We start from the raw sequence: 24519 nt of genomic DNA on the forward strand, positions 1-24519 counted from the left end.
TCCAGATCTGTTCCTGAAAAAACGGAACAGATCAGGAAAGAAAAAACGGACGTGTGAATAGACCCTTAAACCAGGCATACTGGCTGCTAGAGCTGACCTTGCCGATTTAAACTATACCTTATTTATGTTGCATTGTCCCTTTCCTTTATATGATCGTTGTTGGAGCAATGAGGCACTGGCCCAAGCCACTGGAGCACCAGTTTGTCACCACCCCGCAACGCCGGACTCCCCCATGACTGACAAGACCAGACATCTTGCCTGCCCTGTGTTCCTGCACCGTTGGTCAGAATCAGTGCGTGCGCAGAGCCTCTGCTAGTGCTTCCCAAACAGCACAGATGCCTACTGCGCATGCTCAGATGTGTACACCTTCTAGTGGAGGCCGCAGCTTTGGACAGAGAAGTCGGGTATATATTGTACTAGGGTTCTATCTCAATTCTTTATACATCCATCATTAGAGCAGGATAATTACAGTATGCTCATTATCGTGTCCACCCATGTTGCGCTTATTTTGGATTAGTATGCAATTCTGTATGGATTAGTTACTATAGTTTTACTGCATGAGCTAGAAAATAAAGGTTATTGCCAAAATCTCACCTTTTCCCCCTATGACATGTTTATAACATCTATCTAGTGAGGCTAGTATCACAAATTTATGTGACATATTGCCGTCTCTTGTCCTTATACAGCTGCATTGTTTCTGGGCAGCGGATTGATGCTTAGACCGTAAGATCTGCCTCCCAGAAATGATAATATAGGGGCCTGTACAAATGATAGGATCACCATATGAACGAGCATTCATCGGCAACACCTTTATATGGGCAAATTGTCAGGAACTGATATGACAGACCTTTTAACAGTAACCACAGCCAGGGGAGGGGTTGTAATCATCACTACAAACTGACACTCCCAACTTACCAGGCCATTCCTGCTTCAGGCCTCATCTACATGGTCATATTGTAGCATCCATAAACCTCTATAGGACCCTATTGTACTTCTATATCCCTCACATTTCACATGGAAGCATAAAAAGTGTGACATCCTCCACTACACGGTGCTATTCTCCCTAGAAGCAGGACACTAGAGAAAGCAGACGAGTTTACCAATAGGCTGATATTCTATACGTACACGTCAGCATCTACTGTGTGACCTTAAGGAATTGCACCATCATCATGTTCTGTCTGTTTCTCAATCTCCTGACCTCCTATACAGTCTGTTCTGAATTCCTAATGACCTGTCTAGACATTATAAAAGCATAGGCATCGCTACAGGGGAGTAGGCTATTCCTTGCCCCCCCCCCCCGCTGATTCCCCTTCCTATCCCTTTAAAACGTAACGCTCTTGCCCCGTGGCCCGGCCACCGCCGATCCGAATCACAGTGACAGTCACTGCGCAGAGAGCACTGACGTGACGTCACACGCACGCTGCCTGCAAATTCGGTCGCCGCCAGTCAATTCTGGTTTGCAGGCACGGCGGCGGGAAGTGGAAGCCAGGACTAGGAGGAACAGAGTACACAGGAGTGCAGCGCGGCAGCTGCGCTGAAGGAATCAAGGCTGCTCCTGGCTACTGAACCCAGGCCTCCAGAGAAAAAGTTGAGGAGATACGACAGCCCTGATTGCAGCTTGCAGGATGCCTGGTGGCGTGCTGCTGAGTAGAGTGCATTATCATTGTGAAGGGGAGGGGGTGGGGGTGCTATTAATTGAATTGTGCCTGGCTGGACTGGATGGGGGGGGGAAACGAACACAGTTAGGAGATCGCTTTGCACCTGTCACAACAGGTGCTTGCCTAGTAAACACAGGGCCATCCATCACTTATTAACCCCTCCCTTGCCAGCCCACCTAGCTCCATTGCTTTTTTTTTAGTACATGAAAGGGTTTATTAAGTGTCGGATTGGAAGAGGGGGGGGGGGGGGGGGGGGGGAGTTATTGTCCATATTGTGTTTGGGAGTCATTTAACAAGTTTGACCAGTTGGGTTTGAGCGTGGTTGTGGTTGAGTGTCCTCCACAGATCCCCCTATAACAGTGTGTCCTCCACAGATCCCCCTATAACAGTGTGTCCTCCACAGATCCCCCTATAACAGTGTGTCCTCCACAGGTCCCCCTATAACAGTGTGTCCTCCACAGGTCCCCCTATAACAGTGTGTCCTCCACAGGTCCCCCTATAACAGTGTGTCCTCCACAGGTCCCCCTATAACAGTGTGTCCTCCACAGATCCCCCTATAACAGTGGGTCCTCCACAGATCCCCCTATAACAGTGGGTCCTCCACAGATCCCCCTATAACAGTGTGTCCTCCACAGATCCCCCTATAACAGTGTGTCCTCCACAGATCCAGCTGTAACTGGCATTTTGAATAGATCGGTGCTTCCTGCTCCATTTAAGAGTTAGCTCCAGCTCCGCAGGCTGCAGGGAACGGCTGATTGGTGGGGGTGCAGTGTGTTGGAGCCTCACCGATTGGATATTTATGACCTATCCTAAGGAAAGCCTGGAAACTCCTTTTAAGGGCTCATGCCCACGACCGTATGTATTTTGCGGTCCACAAAAAAAATACAAATGACGTCCGTGTGCATTCTGTATTTTGCGGAACGAAACAGCTGGCCCCTAATAGAACAGTCCTATCCTTGTCCGTAATGTGGACAATAATAGGACAAGTTCTATTTTTTTGCGGAATGGAAATACGGAAGTGGAATGCACACGGAGTAACTTCCGTTTTATTTTTGCGGACACATTGAAATGAATCCGCAATGGTCTGCAAAAAATAAATTAAAAAAAGAGACACGGAAACTAAATACGTTATGTGCATGAGGCCTAAGTGAAATAACCGTCTAGTGTTCATCTGATTACAACACTGTTTTAGGGCTTGTTTACATCTGCTTCGGGGGCTCTGTCACAGGTTCCACAAGAAAATCTGCCAAAAAATGTATAAATCTTACATGCAGGACTTTTTTGCCACTAAAAAAGGTGACTTCTGAACGAAAACTGAACACAGGGATTGACCTGTAATGACAGATGATGGGCTGCAGCAGTGACACGCTGTTGACGTGACCACCACTGCAGCTGGAAAAACAGAGCCCTGCCAGGACACCCAGAGTGTCAGCACAGGATCTGTCGAGGTAAGTAATCATCTATTCTTTATCACAGGATCGATCCCCTAAGTTGCCCCATTTCCTCTTTAAACAGGACAACCCCTTTAAAAAGCAGTTTTAAAAGAGCATTTTATAATTTCCTATTGGTCAGCATGTAACTTCCGGCCACGTCACATTTTTTTTGCTCTAGAAAAAATGCTACATTTTTTTAAACCACCCTGAGCCGTAAAACTTAAAAAAAAAAAAAAATAGAAAGGGAAAGAAAGGATTTTGTCACAAAACGCTTCATGATACTCAAATTGTACACTAAATAAAAGTCATCATAATAGACAAAATGGGATTTTTCCAGCTCTGTAATGATGTGCAAGCTAATAGAAAGTTGTGAATAATTTATAATTACAGATTTAATTGCGTGTTAAGGACCAAGCAAAGCTGATGGCATCTCATGCAGATAGCCCGCAGTTAGGACTAATAGATACTTACGAAATGTATGCTGGATAGCCAAATCCGATCAAGTTGCAAAGCAGAGACGCCCCATAACCGATCACCAAGTAAACAGCTAAGATGCCAATGATTGCTGTTCAGGAAATAAGAAAAGAAATGATCCTTTAAATATCAGTGTAAAGTGCAGACTATGTGCAGAATATGGAGGACAAAGGGAGGGAGGAGAAATCTCAACGAGTCATGTTTTCTAACCCAAACTGGTTGTGCCACATGGCTCTATGGAAACACTTCAACCAGAGAAGTTTTGTACAGTTCAGACATATTTGTGGGGAAAACCAGGAGGGGAACCTACCCAGAAAGCAAGCATGAAGGAGGCACTTGTACCTTTTTTCTCCATTTTAGGTCAACTGCTGGTTTTGGCTTACAAATTCTGCTGTGAGAAAGTGGCTATATGGAACTTTTCCTGTAGAAACTCTGTTCTGCTGCTTACCTGCTGCAAGGAATCGAATCATCTTCCAGAATGCTTGGCTGAAGTTCCTACAGAGCACGTCAACGCTACGACTGCCAAGTCTACCCCCTCTCTCCTCCTCCACATGCAAATGACACATTCCCATACTCACAGCATCAGCTGTCGCTGGGAGTTACTACAGGGGCCACGCTCATGTTAGACCACAGCTTTTTACACCAGGACTGATCAGTTTTTCACTCATTAAAAACAGATAGATAATCAGTTTTCATTCAGTTTGTAGATTTTTTATTCTATTTTCTGTACATGATTATGGGTGCTGCCACCTTACCCAAGCTGTTAACATTCACAGATATGCTTTGCAGCACCCATTTGGACAACAGGAACCAGAAATCAGGAGACGACTCACAGGAGCACATTTATGACGCTCACCTGTTTTTAGGCGTAAAATTAGAGAGGCGTATTTGATTTAGCCGTCATTCTTTTGAATTTATTAAAAGTCTCACAGTAGTCGATGAATTAGACTAGGCGTATTTGTATTAGGACTCATGCACACGAACATATTTTCTTTCCGTGTTCGTTCAGTTTTTTTTTTGCGGACTGCATGCGGAACTATTCATTTCAATGGGTCCACAAAAATGAAGTTACTCCGTGTGCATTCCATTTCCGTATGTCCGTTCCGAAAAAAAAAAAAAAAAAAGAAAGAAAATAGAACGCGTTCTGTTATTGTCTGCATTACGGACAAGGATAGTACTGTTCTATTAGGGGCAGGCTGTTCCGTTCCACAAAATACGGAATGTACACGGACGTCATCCGAATTTTTTGCGGACTGCAAAATACATACGGTCGTGTGCATGAGCACTTAGTCTGACCTCTGGTGGCTGTTTTTCAGTTAGACAGGTTCATATTCACCTAGACTGGTCTAAATTTATTTGCAAAACAAAGTTGCACTTCACCCCTGAAAGCAGATGAAGAAAAGTACACCAGCCCTGGAATAGAGTAGAAATGAGACTATTTTTACAACAAATTCAGGCGCAAAAAACGATGCACCTACATAAATAGATCGGGGAGAGGGGTCATGAAATAAAAATAATTTCACAAAAGTTAAAAAACTTCTGAATTAGTATTAAAAAATAAAAAATAATAATAATAATAATAATAATAATAAAAAAAAAAGGTCTGTGTGTCTACCGCATCTCCCTGCCCGAACTGACATTATCATAGTAATTTATGGTACCGTCAGTCTCTATCCAATCGCGGGGATATTGTACTGTGATCACATCAACATGTAGTGGATGTCAGTTTGGGCCAGGGGAGCTGTGGTCGACACATGGATCTCTCTCCCTTCTCATTCACAAATAATGGCAAGGCATGTATGTAAATTTAGTAGAGGTATATTGGAGTGCACTAGAACATACCAGTCACAAAATAAAAAAAGATGCTGAATCTGCATCCTTTTACGGGTTATACATTTTTAGTAACATGTTTGGAAAATGTCACAAGGAAATTCGCAAAAATTTTTAGTAGTGGACAACAACAGCAGAGCCCGGACATCCAGCCTGACGTGCACCACAAAGTGGCAGTGCAGCAATGTAGGGCTGCAGTAAACTATTATTTTAGTAATAAGAGTATTCTACAGATTATTTTTACGATTAATTTAGTAATCTAATAAGAAAAAAATTAATTAATAGACTGTTTTCCTTTATAAAAAAAACACATCAGACCCCCTGCCATCAGTCCCCAACACCCTTCGTTCCCCCCTGTGCGATCAACCCAAGTGCATCAGTTCCCCCCAGTGCCATCAGCTCCACTATCCCCCCCCCCCCCCCCCCCCCCCGTGCCTTCAGCTCTCCCCACTCAGTGCCATCAAGATGACATTATACTGTATGAGGCGGCTGGGGACAAGGTGACATTATACTGCATGAGGCGGCTGGGGACAAGGTGACATTATACTGCATGAGGCGGCTGGGGACAAGGTGACATTATACTGCATGAGGCGGCTGGGGACAAGGTGACATTATACTGCATGAGGCGGCTGGGGACAAGGTGACATTATACTGCATGAGGCGGCTGGGGACAAGGTGACATTATACTGCATGAGGCGGCTGGGGACAAGGTGACATTATACTGTATGAGGCGGCTGGGGACAAGGTGACATTATACTGTATGAGGCGGCTGGGGACAAGGTGACATTATACTGTATGAGGCGGCTGGGGACAAGGTGACATTATACTGTATGAGGCGGCTGGGGACAAGGTGACATTATACTGTATGAGGCGGCTGGGGACAAGGTGACATTATACTGTATAGGCGGCTGGGGACAAGGTGACATTATACTGTATGAGGCGGCTGGGGACAAGGTGACATTATACTGTATAGGCGGCTGGGGACAAGGTGACATTATACTGTATGAGGCGGCTGGGGACAAGGTGACATTATACTGTATGAGGCGGCTGGGGACAAGGTGACATTATACTGTATGAGGCGGCTGGGGACAAGGTGACATTATACTGTATGAGGCGGCTGGGGACAAGGTGACATTATACTGTATGAGGCGGCTGGGGACAAGGTGACATTATACTGTATGAGGCGGCTGGGGACAAGGTGACATTATACTGTATGAGGCGGCTGGGGACAAGGTGACATTATACTGTATGAGGCGGCTGGGGACAAGGTGACATTATACTGTATGAGGCGGCTGGGGACAAGGTGACATACTGCATGGGGTGGCTGAGGTCAAGGAGACATTATACTGCATGGGGTGGGCCAAATGGTGACATTATACTGCAAGGGGCAACAATCCCCCCACCTTCCAATACAATATCTATTCAGTGTCTGCATGGCATAAATAGCTGAGGGCTTTGTAGTGCACAACATTAGCTTACTGTATGATGCAAACACAAAGCATCACCTACCTCCGGCAGTAACAGGGAAAACCCCAGCCCACAGGGTCTGCACTGCAGGAGTCACCAGCCCCAGTAATGTACAGCAAGCCACACTAACCTGAAACCACTACACTTTCTGGCTGCGCTAAGCCCCGCCCCCAATCCATTTATAGCCAATCAGCATTTGTCTTAGGCCCCATTCACACGTCTGCAAATGGGGCCACATCCATTCCGAAAAAGCAGACCCATTCTCTATGGAGCAGGAATGGATGCGGACAGCACAGAACGTGTCCTATTCTTCTCCGCAAGTGCGGACAAGATGAGGCATTTCTATGGGGGTGCCGGCCAGGTGTATCGCAGATCCGCAATGCACTACGGACGTGTGAATGGAGCCTTACCACTAACCAATCGGCAGGCCTGTTATGGCTGCTCTCACATGAGGTGTCTATGAGAGAAGCACTGGGATTGGCTGGGAGCAGCTGCCTGGGGGATTGTCATGCTGGTATGGAGAGTGCCGGCTCCAGTAATCGGTTCACGCCCGCTCCGTGGTCACATGACACAAATGAAGCCTCAATGCAAAAAAAAAAAAAAATTGTGTCGAATTACTTGATTTAATCGAGTACTCGTTGCAGCGGTAGGGTAATGTATGTAGTGCAGTGTGTGATCTACACACATCAGACGCTGCACTCCATTCAGAGCATGTCTGTAGTGCAGCATGTAGTGAATGCCGGCTATTATAGCTAAGTGATAAAGTACAGGTAGGCTCCGCCATATTGGACTGGACTTTATCACTTGCTTAGAATTGTCTGATGTTATTTAGATTAGTAATGGTTCCCCTGCACACCCACCTCTTAGGCCACGACAGATGGCATCCATCACCATAGAGTTCCATTGTAAAAAAAAAAAAAAAAAAAAAAAAAAAAAAAGGGGTATTCCCATCATAATGATCACTGTTAAATCTGTTAATGATTTGACAGTGATCATTTTTGTAAATATATTTGATTAACCAATTCCCACCGTTTAGGAGAAAATTCATCCCCACTTACCTCACTGTTGTCATTCGGTCTTCCCTGGTTACGGCCACCGCTCTTCTCCGGAATCCCGGTGGCCGCGCTTGCGCAGAAGACTCCTTATTTTCTCCCGGCCAGGCCGCTCGCTGTCCTGAACACGCACGCTGCCGCGCATGCACGATGGGGACTTCTTCCTGGCCAGAATAGTACAGAGCCGCGAATGCGCATGACGGCTCTGTACTATACTGGCCAGGAATAAGTCACCATGGCGCATGTGCGGCAGCGTGCGCATTCAGTCCAGCGCACGGCCCGGCCGGGAGAAGACTTTAATAGAGATGAAGCCCGCCCCCAGCCAGAATCCAGGAAGTGAACGGCGCGCTGGCAGTAGGTAAGTATGAAAATGCAAAGTGGGATAACCCCTTTAATGTATACTTTTTTCAGGATGGGAAAGTGTAGTGTACCACGTCTTTCCATCCTGCAAAGTCTAGCAAAAAAAAGTATATATTTTTTGCACAATGAAACTCTATGGTAATGGATGGCACAGTATGGCATCTGTCTGAGGTGTCTGTTAAAGTAGAAGTTTCTTTGCGTACATTAAACGTATGACAGAAACGTGATGTGAACCCAGCCTGACAGGAACAGACTCCAATCGCTATGATGGGATCCATTCACTTTCTGTTCGGGATCCTGTCTTTTTACCGGACAAAAAAGTCCTGCATGCGAGGATTGTTTGTCCGGTCTTTGACAAAATCTGTGACAGAGGGTCCAAACGCAGATGTGGGCAAGTGCACGCTACGTATTATGTATTTAAAATGGCTTCAACTTTCCTCCACGGCTAAAAATACTCCTCAAAAACGGTAAGATGAGTATTTTTACTCTTCCGGGAAAAATGTAGCGTGACCTCTAATGCTGGATCTGTGACAACCGAGCTGGGAAGGGCAGAGACCTGATGCTACAGACACTCCCTGTGAGTCTTGTGCCATTGAAGAGAATGGGGCCGAGCTGCGATACGAAGCACAACCGATATTTAAAAAGGGGTTGTCTGGGTTCAGAGCTGAACCCGGACATACCCTTATTTTCACCCAGGAGCCCCCCTGATGCTAGCATTGGAGCATTTTATGCTCCCATGCGCTCCCTTGCCCTGCGCTAGATCGCGCAGGGCAAGGGCTCTTTTGTTTACAATAACACTGCTGGGCGGAAACTTCAGCCCGGCAGCATATTCGCTGACATCACCGGCTCTGATTGGCGTGCTTTAGCGCTGCCCTAGCCGTTTTACTGGCTAGGGCAGCGCTAAAGCACGCCCATCAGTGCCAGTGACGCAGGGCAAAAGAGAGCATCGGAGCATGAACTGCTCCGATGCTCAATTCAGGGGGGCTGCCTGGGTGAAAATGGAGGTATGTCCGGGTACAGCTCTGAACCCGGACAACCCCTTTAAATGTACGGTGCTGTTCTTGGTGAGCTGAGAGAACGCTGCGGCACTACTGTAAGCACCAGTGCTTTCTCAAACAGCCGATAGGTGGAGGTGTCAGACCCCTACTGATCAGATATTGATGACCTATCCAGAGGACAGGTCATCAGTAAAAATATATTGGAAGACCCCTTTAAAGTTGTATTCTGGTAAGATAAAGTTATCCCCTATCCACAGGATACTGATCATGAAAATGGAGGCTGCATATCCCCCACAATAAATAGAGTGGCTGCACTCTGCCTATTCATTCTCTATGGCAGGGGGTCAAACGCATGGCCCTCCAGCTGTTGCAAAACTGCAACTCCCAGCATGCCCTAATAGCTGTACGCTGTAAGCATGATGGAAGTTGTAATTTTGAAACAGCTGGAGGGCCATGAGTTTGACATATGTGCTCTATGGGATGGGCGTAAATGGCTGACAGCCCCATAGAACTGGAGTGACAGTGCACATACTCGACCAGTTGCTCCATTCATTTCAGGGGAACACCCCCATTCCCCGTGGTCAGACCCCCACCAATCTAATAGTTATCCTTTAGGGCTCATGCACACAAACATATTTTTGGTCCGGATCTGAGTCACATTTTTTGTGGTTCTGATGCGGACCCATTCACTTCAATGGGGGCTGCAAAAGATGCGGACAGCGTGCCATGTGCTGTCTGCATCCGTATGGCCGTTCCGCAGCCCTGCAAAAAAAATAAAAAGTAGGACATGTCCTATTCTAGTCCATTTTACAGACAAGGATAGGACTGTTCTACAGAGGGCAGGATGTTAGATTCTGCAAAATGCGGAACACACGTGGCCAATATCTATGTTTTGAGGACCGCAAAAATGGCAACGGCCGTGTGAATGAGCCCCTATCCTGTGGAACAGGGATAACGTCTAACTGAAATACCTGCCATCCATCAACATTGCATCCTCCAGCTGTGAAAACCCACTGAAGGATCCATGCAGAGACCGCAGAGTGTCTGCATGCACATAGCAATCCTGTCCTAGAGGGTCGGCCTCAGATTTCGGCCATGGATTCTGCAAACACACACTGGATTTTCTGATGTGTATCATCCACTGTGAGAACTTACCACAAGTTTTAGGCCTCATGCACATGAACATATTTTCTTTCCGTGTCCGTTCCGTTTTTTTTTTTTTTTTTGCGTACCGTATGCGGAACAATTCATTTAAAAAAAACAGAAGGTACCCCGTGTGCATTCCATTTCCGTATTTCCGTTCCGCAAAAAAATAGAACATGTCCTATTATTGTCTGTATTACGGACAAGGATAAGACTGTTCTATTAGGGGCCAGCTGTTCTGTTCTGCAAAATACAGAATGCACTCGGACGTCCTCCGTATTTTTTGGGATCCGTTTTTGCGGACCGCAAAATCCATATGGTCGTGTGCATGAGGCCTTACTGTAAAACTAGAATGCAGGATGATTACAACGTGAAATGACCTATGGGATGCGAGCTCATCTCCAGCTAATGGGTATACATATTTATGAGGGGAGGGTACAAACTAAGTACTGAAAATAATTATAAGGAGTGCGAGGATTATTTTCCTTCTGCAAGAACAGATCATACAGTATTTAGTACTATCTGGGAGTGATGCCATGGTAACACACGGGTAAGAATTACGCCTTGTACGACCGGATCTACAAGCAGCAGGCATATTTATGGGTGCGATTGCAACAACTAATCCACAAGAGAAGTGTGAGAAGTCAATTGCCAGTTTTTTTAATTAGTCCCATAAATCCGCAGTTAAGGTTGGTCACACCATGTTTTGCCATGCAGATCCCATGCCATGTCTATTAGTGGCAGTGCCAAGTTACCACACAGCAGCAGAATTAAAATGCTGTGCCCTGAAGTCTTCTCCACTGGGATTTGTCACTCAAATCAGGCGCCATGCGGGGTTTAGGTCATTTGTATAATACAGCGAAGCCAGAATAGTCCTCGCCTTCCCACACAGAGGTTCCCAGCACAAAGAGGTTTCTCAAGTCTCGTTTCTAGTTAGACCACATTCACACTTATGGTTTTCGGCATTTTGTATCTGTATTTGGGCTCGCTCTGGTGGGCTTTCCCGACGCAAACAAGTCAGGGAAACGCAGACTGAAAAGATCCTCCCGTCAAAACCAGGAAAGGACTGTGAAGGACATTTAATAAGGCCAGCATAGAAGGGTATTTTCACGCTAGCGTTATTCTTTTCCGGCATTGAGTTCCGTCCATGCAATTTGAATGGAGAGCAATCCGTTCAGGATGCATCAGGATGTCTTCAGTTCAGTCTCTTTGCCTTTTCAGAATGGAGATAATACCGCAGCATGCTACGGTTTTATCTCCGTCAAAAATTCTGGAACACTTGCCACTTTCCCATTGACACGCATTAATGGCGGATCCGGCCTTAAGTGTTCCGGCAAAACGGATCGGCATTGCAGTCTGGGCATGCTCAGACCGCCAAAAGTGTGAAAAAATAAATAAAAAATACACCGGAGAGACTGATCCGGCATTTCAATGCATTTGTCATATAGATCAGGATCCTGATCAGTCTGACAAATGCCATCAGTTTGCATACGTTTTGACAGAACTGGATGCCAGAATCCTCCGCCGCAAGTGTGAAAGTACCGTACCCTTACATGATGCTCTTCAGGCTAGGTCCACATCTGTCTTACACTAACCCAATGGAACCTATTGTAGTGAATGGGGATCTGGCGGGCTATGCCGGATACGGTAATGTCGGTGGTCGGCTCCGCTGCTGGAATAGACTACAGGAATACCATAAAGCAGATGTGAATGTAAACTTACATGTTCCCTGCTGGCGTCAGATGCACCACAGTTATTAAGCAGGACGGACATCTGCGGGCCATGTACCAAAACTAATCTACGCTCGCCAGTAGAGCGGGGCGATTCATCAAATTAACTCTATTTATTCACCCTCTTAAAAGGACATCTGTCAACAGATTTGTACCTATGACGCTGGCTGACCTGTTACATGTGTCCTTGGCAGCTGAAGACATCTGTGTCGGTCCCATGTTCATGAGTCCACATTGCTGAGAAAAATCTAGGATCCAGCCTCTAGGAGCAACGGGGGCGTTGTCATTACACCTAGAGGCTCAGCTCTCTCTGCAACTGCCACGTCCTCTGCACTTTGATTGACAGGACCAGGCAGGCATGATGTTTTTTCTGCCTGGCCCTTTCAATTAAAGTGCAGCGGTTGCAGAGAGAGCAGAGTTTTAGGTGTAACAGTAAAGCCCCCGTTGCTCCTAGAGGCTCATTTGCATATATTAAAACCTCATTTTTCTCAGCAATCCGGGCACATATGAACATGGGACCAACACAGATGTCTTCAGCCGCCAAGTGCACATGTAACAGGCCAGCCAGTGTCATAGGTACAAATCTGCTGACAGATGTCCTTTAATGTTATTTTGGATGGTGAACGCTGTAAATTAAAAGCACAAAACACAGTAGAAAAGCTTTTTTCCCTCATTACCGCACACCACAGAAAATAATAAAAGATACTCTACAAATTAGATGTACTCCAGAAGGATTTCTCTAAAAAACACAATTCAAAAGAAAATTTAAAAGTTATAGGCAGAAAAAAAAACTACGGTAAATAAGAAGTAGGCACTGATGGCATATCGGTAAGATATACCACCAAAGTCAGATAGTGCGGGTCTCATTTCTGAGACCTGCACCCATCTCCAGAATGGGATCCCCAAAGTGAGCGGAAAGCAAACCCTCCATTCATCTCTATGGGACTGCCGAAAATAGCAGCGTGCTTTTTTTGACAACTCCCATTGAAATGAATGGAGAGCATGCCGCACACGAGGTGCGCTCTGCTTCACTTTCAGGGGCTCGTTCTGAAGATGGCGTGGGACCCAGTGATATGCCAGCAGTCTAAGATGGCACAGCCCCTTTAAACTCAAATAGAGGGTTTTTTCTGCAAAATCAAGAGAGCTGGTGATTTCCTCTATAATCTAGGACTGACTGGATTATAACAAATGTGGAGTGCCAGGCCTTCAAACTCCAAAAATTTTGCGCAAACATGATGTGCGCTAAACTTTGCAATTTTTCCCTAGTTGAGGTGCATGTGTCAGTGCAGAAACGGTGCCTATTTCCCTCCAAACACGCAGAGGGCGAGATTTGCAGTAAAACTCTGCAACATAAAGTGACATGTTGCAGATTTACAATCACGCTCCGGGCACCTTTCACGGACGCTCTCTGCAGTGGGTCGGTGACATTTTTTAAACTCCTATCCTCCTCACTACTACTGTCAATGTGGATTTTCCGCAAGCAATTCTACTACATATGGTTGCAAATGGGTTTAACAAACAATAAACATCAATTTTTTTTGTAGTTGGAAAACCTCAATTAAGCGACATATTAATTACCCGAGCGGACAATCCCCAATTTGGGGAGGGGGTCAGTAAGTGCTAAAACTGGTAACAAAATTCCACTTCTAGCACTAAACATAACTAAGCAATTTTATCCATTTTTTTCTGGCCAGAAATCACAAACTAAGGCCTCATGCACACAACTGTATTTTGCCATCCGCAAAAAAAAAATACGGATGACGACGCCCGTGTGCATTCCGTATTTTGCGGAACGGAACAGCCGGCCCCTAATAGAACAGTACTATCCTTGTTGGTAAAGCGGACAATATTAGGACAAGTTCTATTTTTTGGCGGAATGGAAATACGGACATACGTAAACCGAATGCACACAGAGTAACTTCTGTTTTTTTTTGCGGACGCATTGAAATGAATGGTTCCGTATACGGTCTGCAAAAAAACCGGAACGTACACAGAATGAAAGTACGTTCATGTGCACAAGGCCAAAATGGTATTTCATAGCTTTCATGGTCACACCATCAAGTACTCTGCTGGGGCTGTTGCAGGGTGCGATCAGATGGCGGCACTTTCTACCCCAGGTTCTTTTTCATTATTTGGGACCCCCTAACCTGGATGTCACGTGGATGAGAGCGGAGGGTAGGCGCCCATTCATGGTGCGGGGAGAGCTGCCACCGCCATATGTTAGCGGCCAGCTGAGCCATCACGTGGAATAGCAGCAGGTGTTTCACTGCAACACCTGGCGCCGTCCACAGCTGCCACATGCCACACCTTTATACAGCTGGGTGTACCCGGGGCTCTCATGGTGGCAAATGAGAGAAAAAAATGTCACTTTTTGTATTGGGAAAGTGAGTATTACACAATAAATACTATATCCATATAGAAAGCATCTGCCAATGTGTCTGAGAGAAAATGTCTCCCACCACCAGAGACAGAGCATATGCCAGGCTTGGGTAATGCAGGCCATACGTATGTTGTCTGCATTTGTCGCTCAATAGTCGACCCTCCTGTGGGCGCAGCATACAAATGTCGCCTGCAGTACAAGTCTCGGGGGCCAGAGAGCCCCAGTGTCGCCCACCACATCAGCGGGGCATGCACGGCTCACCCAGGGCTATGTAGCGCCGGTTCACCCCGGTCTTGGCCTCGATCTTCTCCAGCAGGTCGGTGACCACATTTTTCTGGCTGAGGAACTTCTCGAAGCCGTCCTTGAATGCTGCGGCCATGCTGTGCTCCGGAGGCGGCTGCCGTGTGTGATGGCTGATGTGTGACACAGGGATGAAGAGGGAGGGAGGGGGAGCCGCGGGCGGAGTCTACGGAGGAGATGACTTTCTCGTCAGCGTTGGACACGAGCCGTCAGCTGGCACTCCGCCCTGCTGCTCCGGCTATTCCTAGCACTGCAGCCACACCCAGAGCACACTGCAGTGCTGCCAGCGCCCGGCCATTGTCTTCTCTGTGCCCTTCTACCAACCAATCCGATGAATGCTTATTTCTGAGTAAAGTGATGTTCAAAGACTGAGAGAAGAGATGTGATTGGTTGACCACAGCTCCTTATAGAAACCAATCAGATTACAGCTAATTTTCCTCAACCTTCCTTCTAGTCTATTTGCAGCTATTCTCATACTTCCCGAGAGAGACTATATATATATATATATATATATATATATATATATATATATATATATATATCACATGAGACTAGCAGAAGGACCCGGCTTCGCACGGGTATATTTCATCTATTTTATTTTATGTTTCCATGTGTCATAAAAAGATATCAACTGTTTCACCCATAACAGTGACCTCTACAGTACCCACCCCTTTAACAGTGACCACCCCTTTAACAGGGACCTCTACAGTACCCGCCCCTTTAACAGTGACCTCCACAGTGCCCGCCCCTTTAACTGTGACCTTCACAGTGCCCACCCCTTTAACAGTGACCTCACAGTGCCCGCCCCTTTAACAGTGACCTACACAGTGCCCGCCCCTTTAAAGGGTTTCTACCACTTTGTTTCACACAATTAGCTGTCAGACACTAGCGATCCGCTAGTGTCTGCTCTACCGAACCATCCTAATATAATTGCTTTTGGGGCAGCCGTTTCGCTAAAAAAAGAACTTATATTGATATGCTAATGAGCCTCTAGGTGCTATGGGGGCGTCATTAGCACCTAGAGGCTCGGTCTACCTTCACAAAATGCCGCCGCCCAGCGCGTCCCTCCAGCCCGCCCATCTCCTCCGGAATGCGATCCTCCCTGTGAGCGTATGTATTCTGCGCATGCGCAGTGAATGTCCGACCGCTTCCCTGCTCAGACATCTCCACTGCGCCTGCGCCGATGACGTCATAGTGCTCCGACGAACAGGCGCAGTGGAGATGTCTGTGCAGGGAAGCGGTCAGACATTCACTGCGCATGCGCAGAATACATACGCTCACAGGGAGGATCGTATTCCGGAGGAGATGGGCGGGCTGGAGGGACGCGCTGGGCGGCGGCATTTTGTGAAGGTAGACCGAGCCTCTAGGTGCTAATGACGCCCCCGTAGCACCTAGAGGCTCATTAGCATATCAATAAAAGTTCTTTTTTTAGCGAACCGGCTGCCCCAAAAGCAATTATATTAGGATGGTTTGGCAGAGCAGACACTAGCGGATCGCTAGTGTCTGACAGCTAATTATGTGAAACAAAGTGGTAGAAACCCTTTAACATTGTCCACCCCTTTAACAGTGACCTTTATAGTGGCTGCCCCTTTAACAGTGACTTCTACAGTGCCTGCCCCTTTAACAGTGACTTCTACAGTGCCTGCCCTTTAACAGTGACTTCTACAGTGACCTCCACAGAGCCCGCCCCTTTAACATTGACAACCCCTTTAACAGGGACCTCCACAGTACCCACCCCTTTAACAGGGACCTCCACAGTACCCACCCCTTTAAGAGTGACTTCCACAGTGCCCACCCCTTTAACAGTGAACTCCACAGTGCCCGTCCGTTCGATAGTGGCCCCAGCCCCCCATGCATATAGCAGTGTAGTTGTGCCATCATACGTCATATGACTGAATATTTAAGGACCTGCGAACTGCTAAAACCCGTGATCAGTTGTTATGGCAACCTGCAGTAGGACCTGTGAGCTTCTATTGGCTAATAAGTGACATGTGACCGTGTAAATGGCAGTTTGGATTTAAAGGGGTTCTGCACTTTCATTTAACTGATGATCTATCCTCTGGATAGATCATTCTGATCAGCCAGGGTCCGACACCCAGGACCCCCGCCGATCAGCTGTTTGAGAAGGCAGTGGCGCTCCAACAGCGCCGCAGCCTTCTCACTGTTTACCGCCGGGCCGCCGGCCCACTGACGTCACGACTAGTATCAACTAGCGTGGGCGCGGCTAAGCTCCATTCAAGTGAACAGAGCTTAGCTGGCTTCTATTGGCTAATATTGGCTTGCTGGCTTCTATTGGCTAATGCAGGTCATTATTTAGGAATATCTCAGGAACAGTATGTCCTAGAGAGCTGAGACCCGGTCTAAAACCTTCCTGGACACCTGATGTACCTGTGTGCCAAATTTGAACATCGGTCCAGTCGTTTGGTCATGCATAAAGAACATCTAGACAGACAGACAGAAACTCATCTCTTATCTCTTATATATATATAAAAATGAGTTTCTGTCTGTCTGGACGTTCTTTATGAGCGACCAAATGACTGGACCGATCTTCACCAAATTTACAGGTGCATCAGGTGTCCGGGAAGGTTTTAGACCAGGTCTCAGCTCTGTAGGACGTACCGTTCATGAAATATATTCCCCAAAAATGACCTGCATTAGCCAATAGAAGCCAGCAAGCCTTTCACTTAAATCCGAACTGCCATTTACACGGTCACATGTCACTTATTAGCCAATAGAAACTCGCAGGTCCTACTGCAGGTTGCCATAACAACTGATAACAGGTTTTAGCAGTTCGCAGGTCCTTAAATATTCAGTCATATGACGTATGACGGCACAACTACACTGCTACATGCATGGGGGGAAGGGGCCACTATTAAACAGACGGCCGCTGTGGAGCTCACTGTTAAAGGGGCGGGCACTATGGAGATAACTGTTAAAATAGCAGGTACAGTGGAGGTCACTGTTAAAGGGGCGGTCACTATTAACCTGTTGGGGACACATGATGTACTGATACGTCATAATATCCCGATACTTAAAGGGATTCTGTCACCAGGTTTCACCCCCTCCAGATAAAAAATACGGTTATGTTCATGGAGCTTTCACGATTCCTAATGTGGTCTTATAAATGTAATCTGTAGGCTCATTTTGCTAAAAAAAAACCCCGCTATTACTGACCTGTCATTCAACAAAATAAGGTGCCCAAGGGGATGTAAATGGATCCAAGCTGCCGCCCGCACCCGCCGCCGTTTGTGCCCAGCTCCGCCTTTCCTGACCTCAGCGCCGCCTCATAATCCTGTGTGACGCCTCCGGCTCTCCCTCCCTCCCCCCTCCTTCTGCTCTAACATCTCGCGCGTGCGCACAGGGCTCTGCCGATGTGCAGGTCATCGAGAGGTTGAGCGAAGTGCCGGCGCATGCGCACTTCGCTCTATGAAGCCGAACGGAGAAGTCCGCACGGGCACATCAGGCAGAGCCCTGTGCGCACGCGCGAGATGTTAGAGCAGAAGGAGGGGGGAGGGAGGGAGAGCCGGAGACGTCACACAGGATTATGAGGCGGCGCTGAGGTCGGGAAAGGCGGAGCTGGGCACGAACGGCGGCGGGTGCGGGCGGCAGCTTGGATCCATTTACATCCCCTTGCGCACCTTATTTTGTTGAATGACAGGTTAGTAATAGCGTTTTTTTTTTTAGCAAAATGAGCCTACAGATTACATTTATAAGACCACATTAGGAATCGTGAAAGCTCCATGAACATAACCGTATTTTTATCTGGAGGGGTGAAACCTGGTGACAGAATCCCTTTAAGGATACATGATTTACTGGTACGTCATGTGTATTTTCGATCACCGCCGTGCGGCAGGTGGTGAACGGAACTGGGTGCCTGCTGAAATCAATCAGCAGGCACCCTGGGACAATACCAAGGGGGGTCCTGTGACCCCCCCATATCGACGATCGCTGCAAACCACAGGTCAATTCAGACCTGCGGTTTGCAGTGCTGTCGGAAGTTTCTGATCATCCCGCCTGCCCCCTCTCATTTTCAGGATGGCCGAGCAGTTAGCAAGCAGAGTGTCAGCACATTGCTGACACTCTGCTTGAAACGGCTGACATCTGTGCTGTGATGTCAGCCGTTTAACCTCTCCAAGCCGCGGTCCGTAGGGACCGCTGTATGGAAGAGGTTAACAGGGAGGGAGCTCCCTCCCTCTCCCATCGGGGGCTGCTGTGCCATTTCAGCCCCCGATTCTTGATGGGATCACAGAGGGAGGGGGCCCCCCCTTCCTCCCCATCACCCGCTGCTCTGTTGTGGCAGCAAGTGATGGTTACTATGGCAACCGGACGCCTTCACGGGCTTCCGGCTGTCCATGGTGCTGATCAGACTTCTGCTAAAGGCAAAATACAGTACAGTACACTATATCAGACTCACAGGATCTTCAAGAACCAAGTGGGTCTGACCGTCTGGGTCCAAAAAAAAAATAAAAAGTGAAAAATAAGTAAAAATAAAAAAACACATTTATCACTGATAAAAAAAGAAAAAGAAATGCACTACATATATTAGGTATCGCCGCTTCCGTAATAACCTGCTCTATAAAAATATCACATGACCTAACCCCTCAGGTGAATACCGTAAAAAAAAATAAAAAAAAAAAGTGTAAAAAAAGCAATTTTTGGTCACCTTACATCACAAAAAGTGTAATAGCAAGTGATCAAAAAGTCATACACACCCCAAAATAGTGCAAATCAAACCGTCATCTCATTCCACAAAAATTATACCCTACTCAAGATAATCGCCCAAAAACTGAAAAAACTATGGCTCTCGGACTATGGAGACACTAAAACATGATTTTTTTGGTTTAAAAAATAAAATCATTGTGTAAAACTTACATAAATAAAAAAAAGTAGACATATTAGGTATCTCTGCGTCCATAATAACGTTCTCTATAAAAATATCACATGACCTAACCCCTCAGGTGAATACCGTAAAAAAATAAAAATAAAAACGGTGTAAAAAATGCAATTTTTTGTCACCTTACATCACACAAAGTGTAATAGCAAGCGATCAAAAAGTCATACGCACTCCAAAATAGTGCCAATTAAACCGTCATCTCATCCCGCAAAAATTATACCCTTCCCAAGATAATCGCCAAAAAACTGAAAAAACTATGGCTCTCGGACTATGGAGACACTAAAACATGATTTTTTTGTTTCAAAAATTAAATAATTGTGTAAAACTTATATAAATAAAAAAAGTTGACATATTAGGAATTGCCGTGTCCTTAATAACCTGCTCTATAAAAATACCACATGATCTAACCTGTCAGATGAATTTTGTAAATAACAAAAAATAAAAACGGTGCCAAAACAGCTATTTCTTGTTACCTTGTCTCACAAAAAGTGTATTATAGACAGGGCCGTCTTTGCCGCAGGGCAAAAGGGGCAGCTGCCCCGGGCCCAGTTGCTCCTGGGGGCCCGACGCCCGACTCCGATTCACTATGCAGCAGCGCAGCAGACACTCTTCAGAACAAGTTACAACTGTGCTGCGCTGCTTAGTTAGCAAGCACGTCTGCGCCCCGCCGTCACGTGGTAAAAGGGGTGTGTGATGTGACTCACCGCAGCCGAGTAGAGTGGAGCCACGGCGGAGCAGCCAGCAGCAGGGAATAAGTCTCCGCCTCCGGTCCGGAGCTAAAGGGATTGGGTGGTGAGTCACGGCCTCACGTGACCAGACCAGGCACCAGTGACTCACTCACCTTACCTACAGGCCAGACCAGACCTGCCACTGCCGCGCCAGGAGGGGAGGACTCGGTAGGTAAAGGCTTTAAAGCAAAAATCACGCATATATATTGAATTAATTCTACATTAGAAATTTAGACCGCTCAGGCTGATCACCAAATTAATAATTAACCACCCCAGATCCATTCATAAATTAGTGGGGGATTATAGAGACGGACGGCCCCAGGAGACATAAGGAGTTGGGTTCTGTCTGCTGCTGAACTGGCCTGGGGGCCAATCTTTGCTCAGGGGGGCCCTCATGGTGTCATTTTCACTAAGGAATATAGTTTAACCCTTTATGTGCAAAAGAGAAAAAAAGAAGTCAGCTCCAATCAGATATCTGCACATGGACCAAGACTCTGGGTCTATGTGCAGAGCAGATATCTGATTGGAGCTGACTTAGTGACCTCTTTTTTTTTCTCTTTTTCACATAAACGGTTAAACTATATTCCTTAGTAAAAATGACCATTCCACACCACACCATGAGGGCCCCCCTGAGCAAAGATTAGTAAATGTGGCCAGTGGTGGCCCCCAGGCCACAGTTCAGCAGACAGACAGAGAGAATCCCTTATTTCTCTCGTCTGTCGTCTAATAATCGATCAGTAATTTAAATAACCCCATTAGTGGGGGATTATTATAGAGACGGGAGACATAAGGGGTTGGGTTCTCTCTGTCTGCTGAACTGTGGCCTGGGGCGACCACCGGCCACATTTACTAATCTTTGCTCAGGGGGGCCCTCATGGTGTGGACTGGTCATTTTCACTAAGGAATATAGTTTAACCATTTATGTGCAAAAGAGAAAAAAAGAAGTCAGCTCCAATCAGATATCAATCTGCACATAGACCAAGACTCTTGGTCTATGTGCAGATATCTGATTGGAGCTGACATAGTGACTTCTTTTTTTCTCTTTTGCACATAAACGGTTAAACTATATTCATGAGGGCCCCCCTGAGCAAAGGGTGACACCAGCCATAGCAACGCCACTGCCTCTATCTGTAAGTCGCTGGAGTGCACGGCAGGCTCGCTTTTCTGAAGGAAGTGGAACTGTGAAGTGTCTGAACTCTGAACGGCTGTACAGTCAGTAGTGGCATGTGACACATGTGGCAATAATAACGTGTCTGCTGGCCTGCAGCCTGGTAAAGACCTGTGTCATGTCATGTGTGATGTGCATCCCAATTATGCCATACATACGTGTACAGATACTGGTCCTGTACTCCTGTGAGGCTGCAAGGCAGGGGTGTGGTGAGGACCACTCCTGAGACTGCATGTGCTTAGGCCTCATGCACACGGCCGTTGTTTGGGTCCGCATCCGTTGCTCCGTTACGTGGCCCCGCCAAAAAAATAGAACATGTCCTATTCTTGTCTGTTTTGCGGACAAGAATAGGCATGTCTACAATGGGACGCCCGTTCCGTTACGCAAATTGCAGAAGGCACACGGGCGGCTTCCGTTTTTTGCAGGTTTGCGGACCGCAAAAAACGGCACAGTCGTGTGCATGAGGCCTTACAGTCCCTAAATAAATAATACTGCAGTAGTAGTTCACTACTCTACGAGGTGTGTGGATTTTTTTTTTTGTGTGTGTGTTGTGGTGGAGGGCGTGATTGCATGCTAGGGTGTGGGAAGGCGGGATCCAGGGGGCCCAAGTAAATTTTTGCCCAGGGTCCAATCAATATTAAAGACGGCCCTGATTATAGAGCAACTAAAAATCTAATATGTACCCTAAAATAGTACCAACAAAACTGCCACCCTATCCCGTAGTTTCCAAAATGGGGTCACTTTTTTGGAGTTTCTACTGTAGGTGTGCATCAGGGGGGCTTCAAATGGGACATGGTGTCAAAAAACCAGTCCAGCAAAATTTGCCTTCCAAAAACCGTATGGCATTCCTTTCCTTCTGTGCCCTGCCGTGTGCCCGTACAGCAGTGTACGACCACATATGGGGTGTTTTTTGTAAACTACAGAATCAGGGCCATAAATATTAAGTTTTGTTTGGCAGTTAACCCTTGCTTTGTAACTGAAAAAATTATTAAAATGGAAAATCTGCCCAAAAAGTTAAATTTTGAAATTGTATCTGTATTTTCCATTAATTCTTCTGGAACACCTAAAGGGTTAACAAAGTTTGTAAAATAAGTTTTGTATACCTTGAGGGGTGTAGTTTCTAAAATAGGGTCACTTTTTTAGAGTTTCTACTCTAGGGGTGCATCAGGGGGGCTTCAAATTGGACCTGGTGTTAAAAAAAACATTCCAGCAAAATCTGCCTTCCAAAAACCGTATGGCATTCCTTTCCTTCTGCGCCCTGCTGTGTGCCCGTACAGCAGTTTACGACCACTTATGGGGTGTTTCTGTAAACTACGGAATCAGGGCCATAAATATAGAGTTTTGTTTGGCTGTTAACCCTTGCTCTGTAACTGGAAAAAAATTATTAAAATGAAAAATCTGCCAAAAAAGTGAAATTTTTAAATTGTATCTCTATTTTCCATTAATTCTTCTGGAACACCTAAAGGGTTAACAAAGTTTGTAAAATCAGTTTTGTATACCTTGAGGGGTGTAGTTTCTAAAATAGGGTCACTTTTTTGGAGTTTCTACTCTAGGGGTGCATCAGGGGGGCTTCAAATGGGACATGGTGTCAAAAAACCAGTCCAGCAAAATCTGCCTTCCAAAAACCGTATGGCATTCCTTTCCTTCTGTGCCCTGCTGTGTGCCCGTACAGCAGTTTACGACCACTTATGGGGTGTTTCTGTAAACTAAAGAATCAGGGCCATAAATATTGAGTTTTGTTTGGCTGTTAACCCTTGCTTTGTAACTGGAAAAAATTGATTCAAATGGAAAATCTGCCAAAAAAGTGAAATGTTTGCTCTATTTTCCATTAATTCTTGTGGAACACCTAAAGGGTTAACAAAGTTTGTAAAATCGGTTTTGAATACCTTGAGGGGTGTAGTTTGTAAAATGGGGTCATTTTTGGGTGGTTTCTATTATGTAAGACTCACAAAGTGACTTCAGACCTGAACTGGTCCTATAAAAGTGGGTTTTAGAACTTTTCTGAAAAATTTCAAGATTTGCTTCTAAAATTCTAAGGCTTGTAACGTCCCCAAAAAATAAAATGGCATTCCCAAAATGATCCAAACATAAAGTAGACATATAGGGAATGTAAAGTAATAACTTATTTTGGAGGTATTACTATGTATTATAGAAGTAGAGAAATTGAAACTTGGAAATTTGGAAATTTTCCCAAATTTTCGGTAAATTTGGTATTTTTTTTATAAATACCGTATATACTCGAGTATAAGACGAGTTTTTTGGCACATATTTTTGTGCTCAAAAAGCCTCCTCGTCTTATACTCGAGTCTAGGTCTTAGCTCCGTTAATACAGGCAGTGCGGGGGGCGGCGCTCACTCACTGACGTCACGCGCCTGCGCCGCCTAGTGGGAGAAGGCACGTGACGTCAGTGAGTGAGCGCCGCTCCCCGCACTACCTGTATTACCGGAGCAAAGACAAATTAAGATATCGTTTAAATTTACTGCTGTGAGCGTCGGGGAAGGGGGTATGAGGATGGCACTGTAGGGGGATCTGTGGATGGCACTGTAGGGGGATCTGTGGATGGCACTGTAGGGAGATCTGTGGATGGCACTGTAGGGAGATCTGTGGATGGCACTGTAGGGAGATCTGTGGATGGCACTGTAGGGGGATCTGTGGATGGCACTGTAGGGGGATCTGTGGATGGCACTGTAGGGAGATCTGTGGATGGCACTGTAGGGGGATCTGTGGATGGCACTGTAGGGGGATCTGTGGATGGCACTGTAGGGGGATCTGTGGATGGCACTATAGGGGGATCTGTGGATGGCACTGTAGGGAGATCTGTGGATGGCACTGTAGGGGGATCTGTGGATGGCACTGTAGGGGGATCTGTGGATGGCAGTGCCATCCACAGATCCCCCTACAGTG

General features: G+C 46.3%; 1 protein-coding gene across 1 annotated transcript in view; it reads right to left on the reverse strand.

Moving 5' to 3' along the window:
- REEP5 (receptor accessory protein 5) overlaps window positions 1–15053 on the reverse strand; it is a 40296-nt gene extending 25243 nt beyond the window's left edge. The window contains 2 exon segments of the mRNA XM_040421629.1: window positions 3563–3656; window positions 14787–15053. Coding sequence (XP_040277563.1) covers window positions 3563–3656; window positions 14787–14904 — 212 coding nt within the window. The 5' untranslated portion in view covers window positions 14905–15053.
- Between the last annotated feature and the right edge of the window lie 9466 nt (window positions 15054–24519).

Source organism: Bufo bufo, chromosome 2 (assembly GCF_905171765.1).
Source record: "Bufo bufo chromosome 2, aBufBuf1.1, whole genome shotgun sequence".
In the NCBI taxonomy this organism is placed as follows: Eukaryota; Metazoa; Chordata; class Amphibia; order Anura; family Bufonidae; genus Bufo; species Bufo bufo.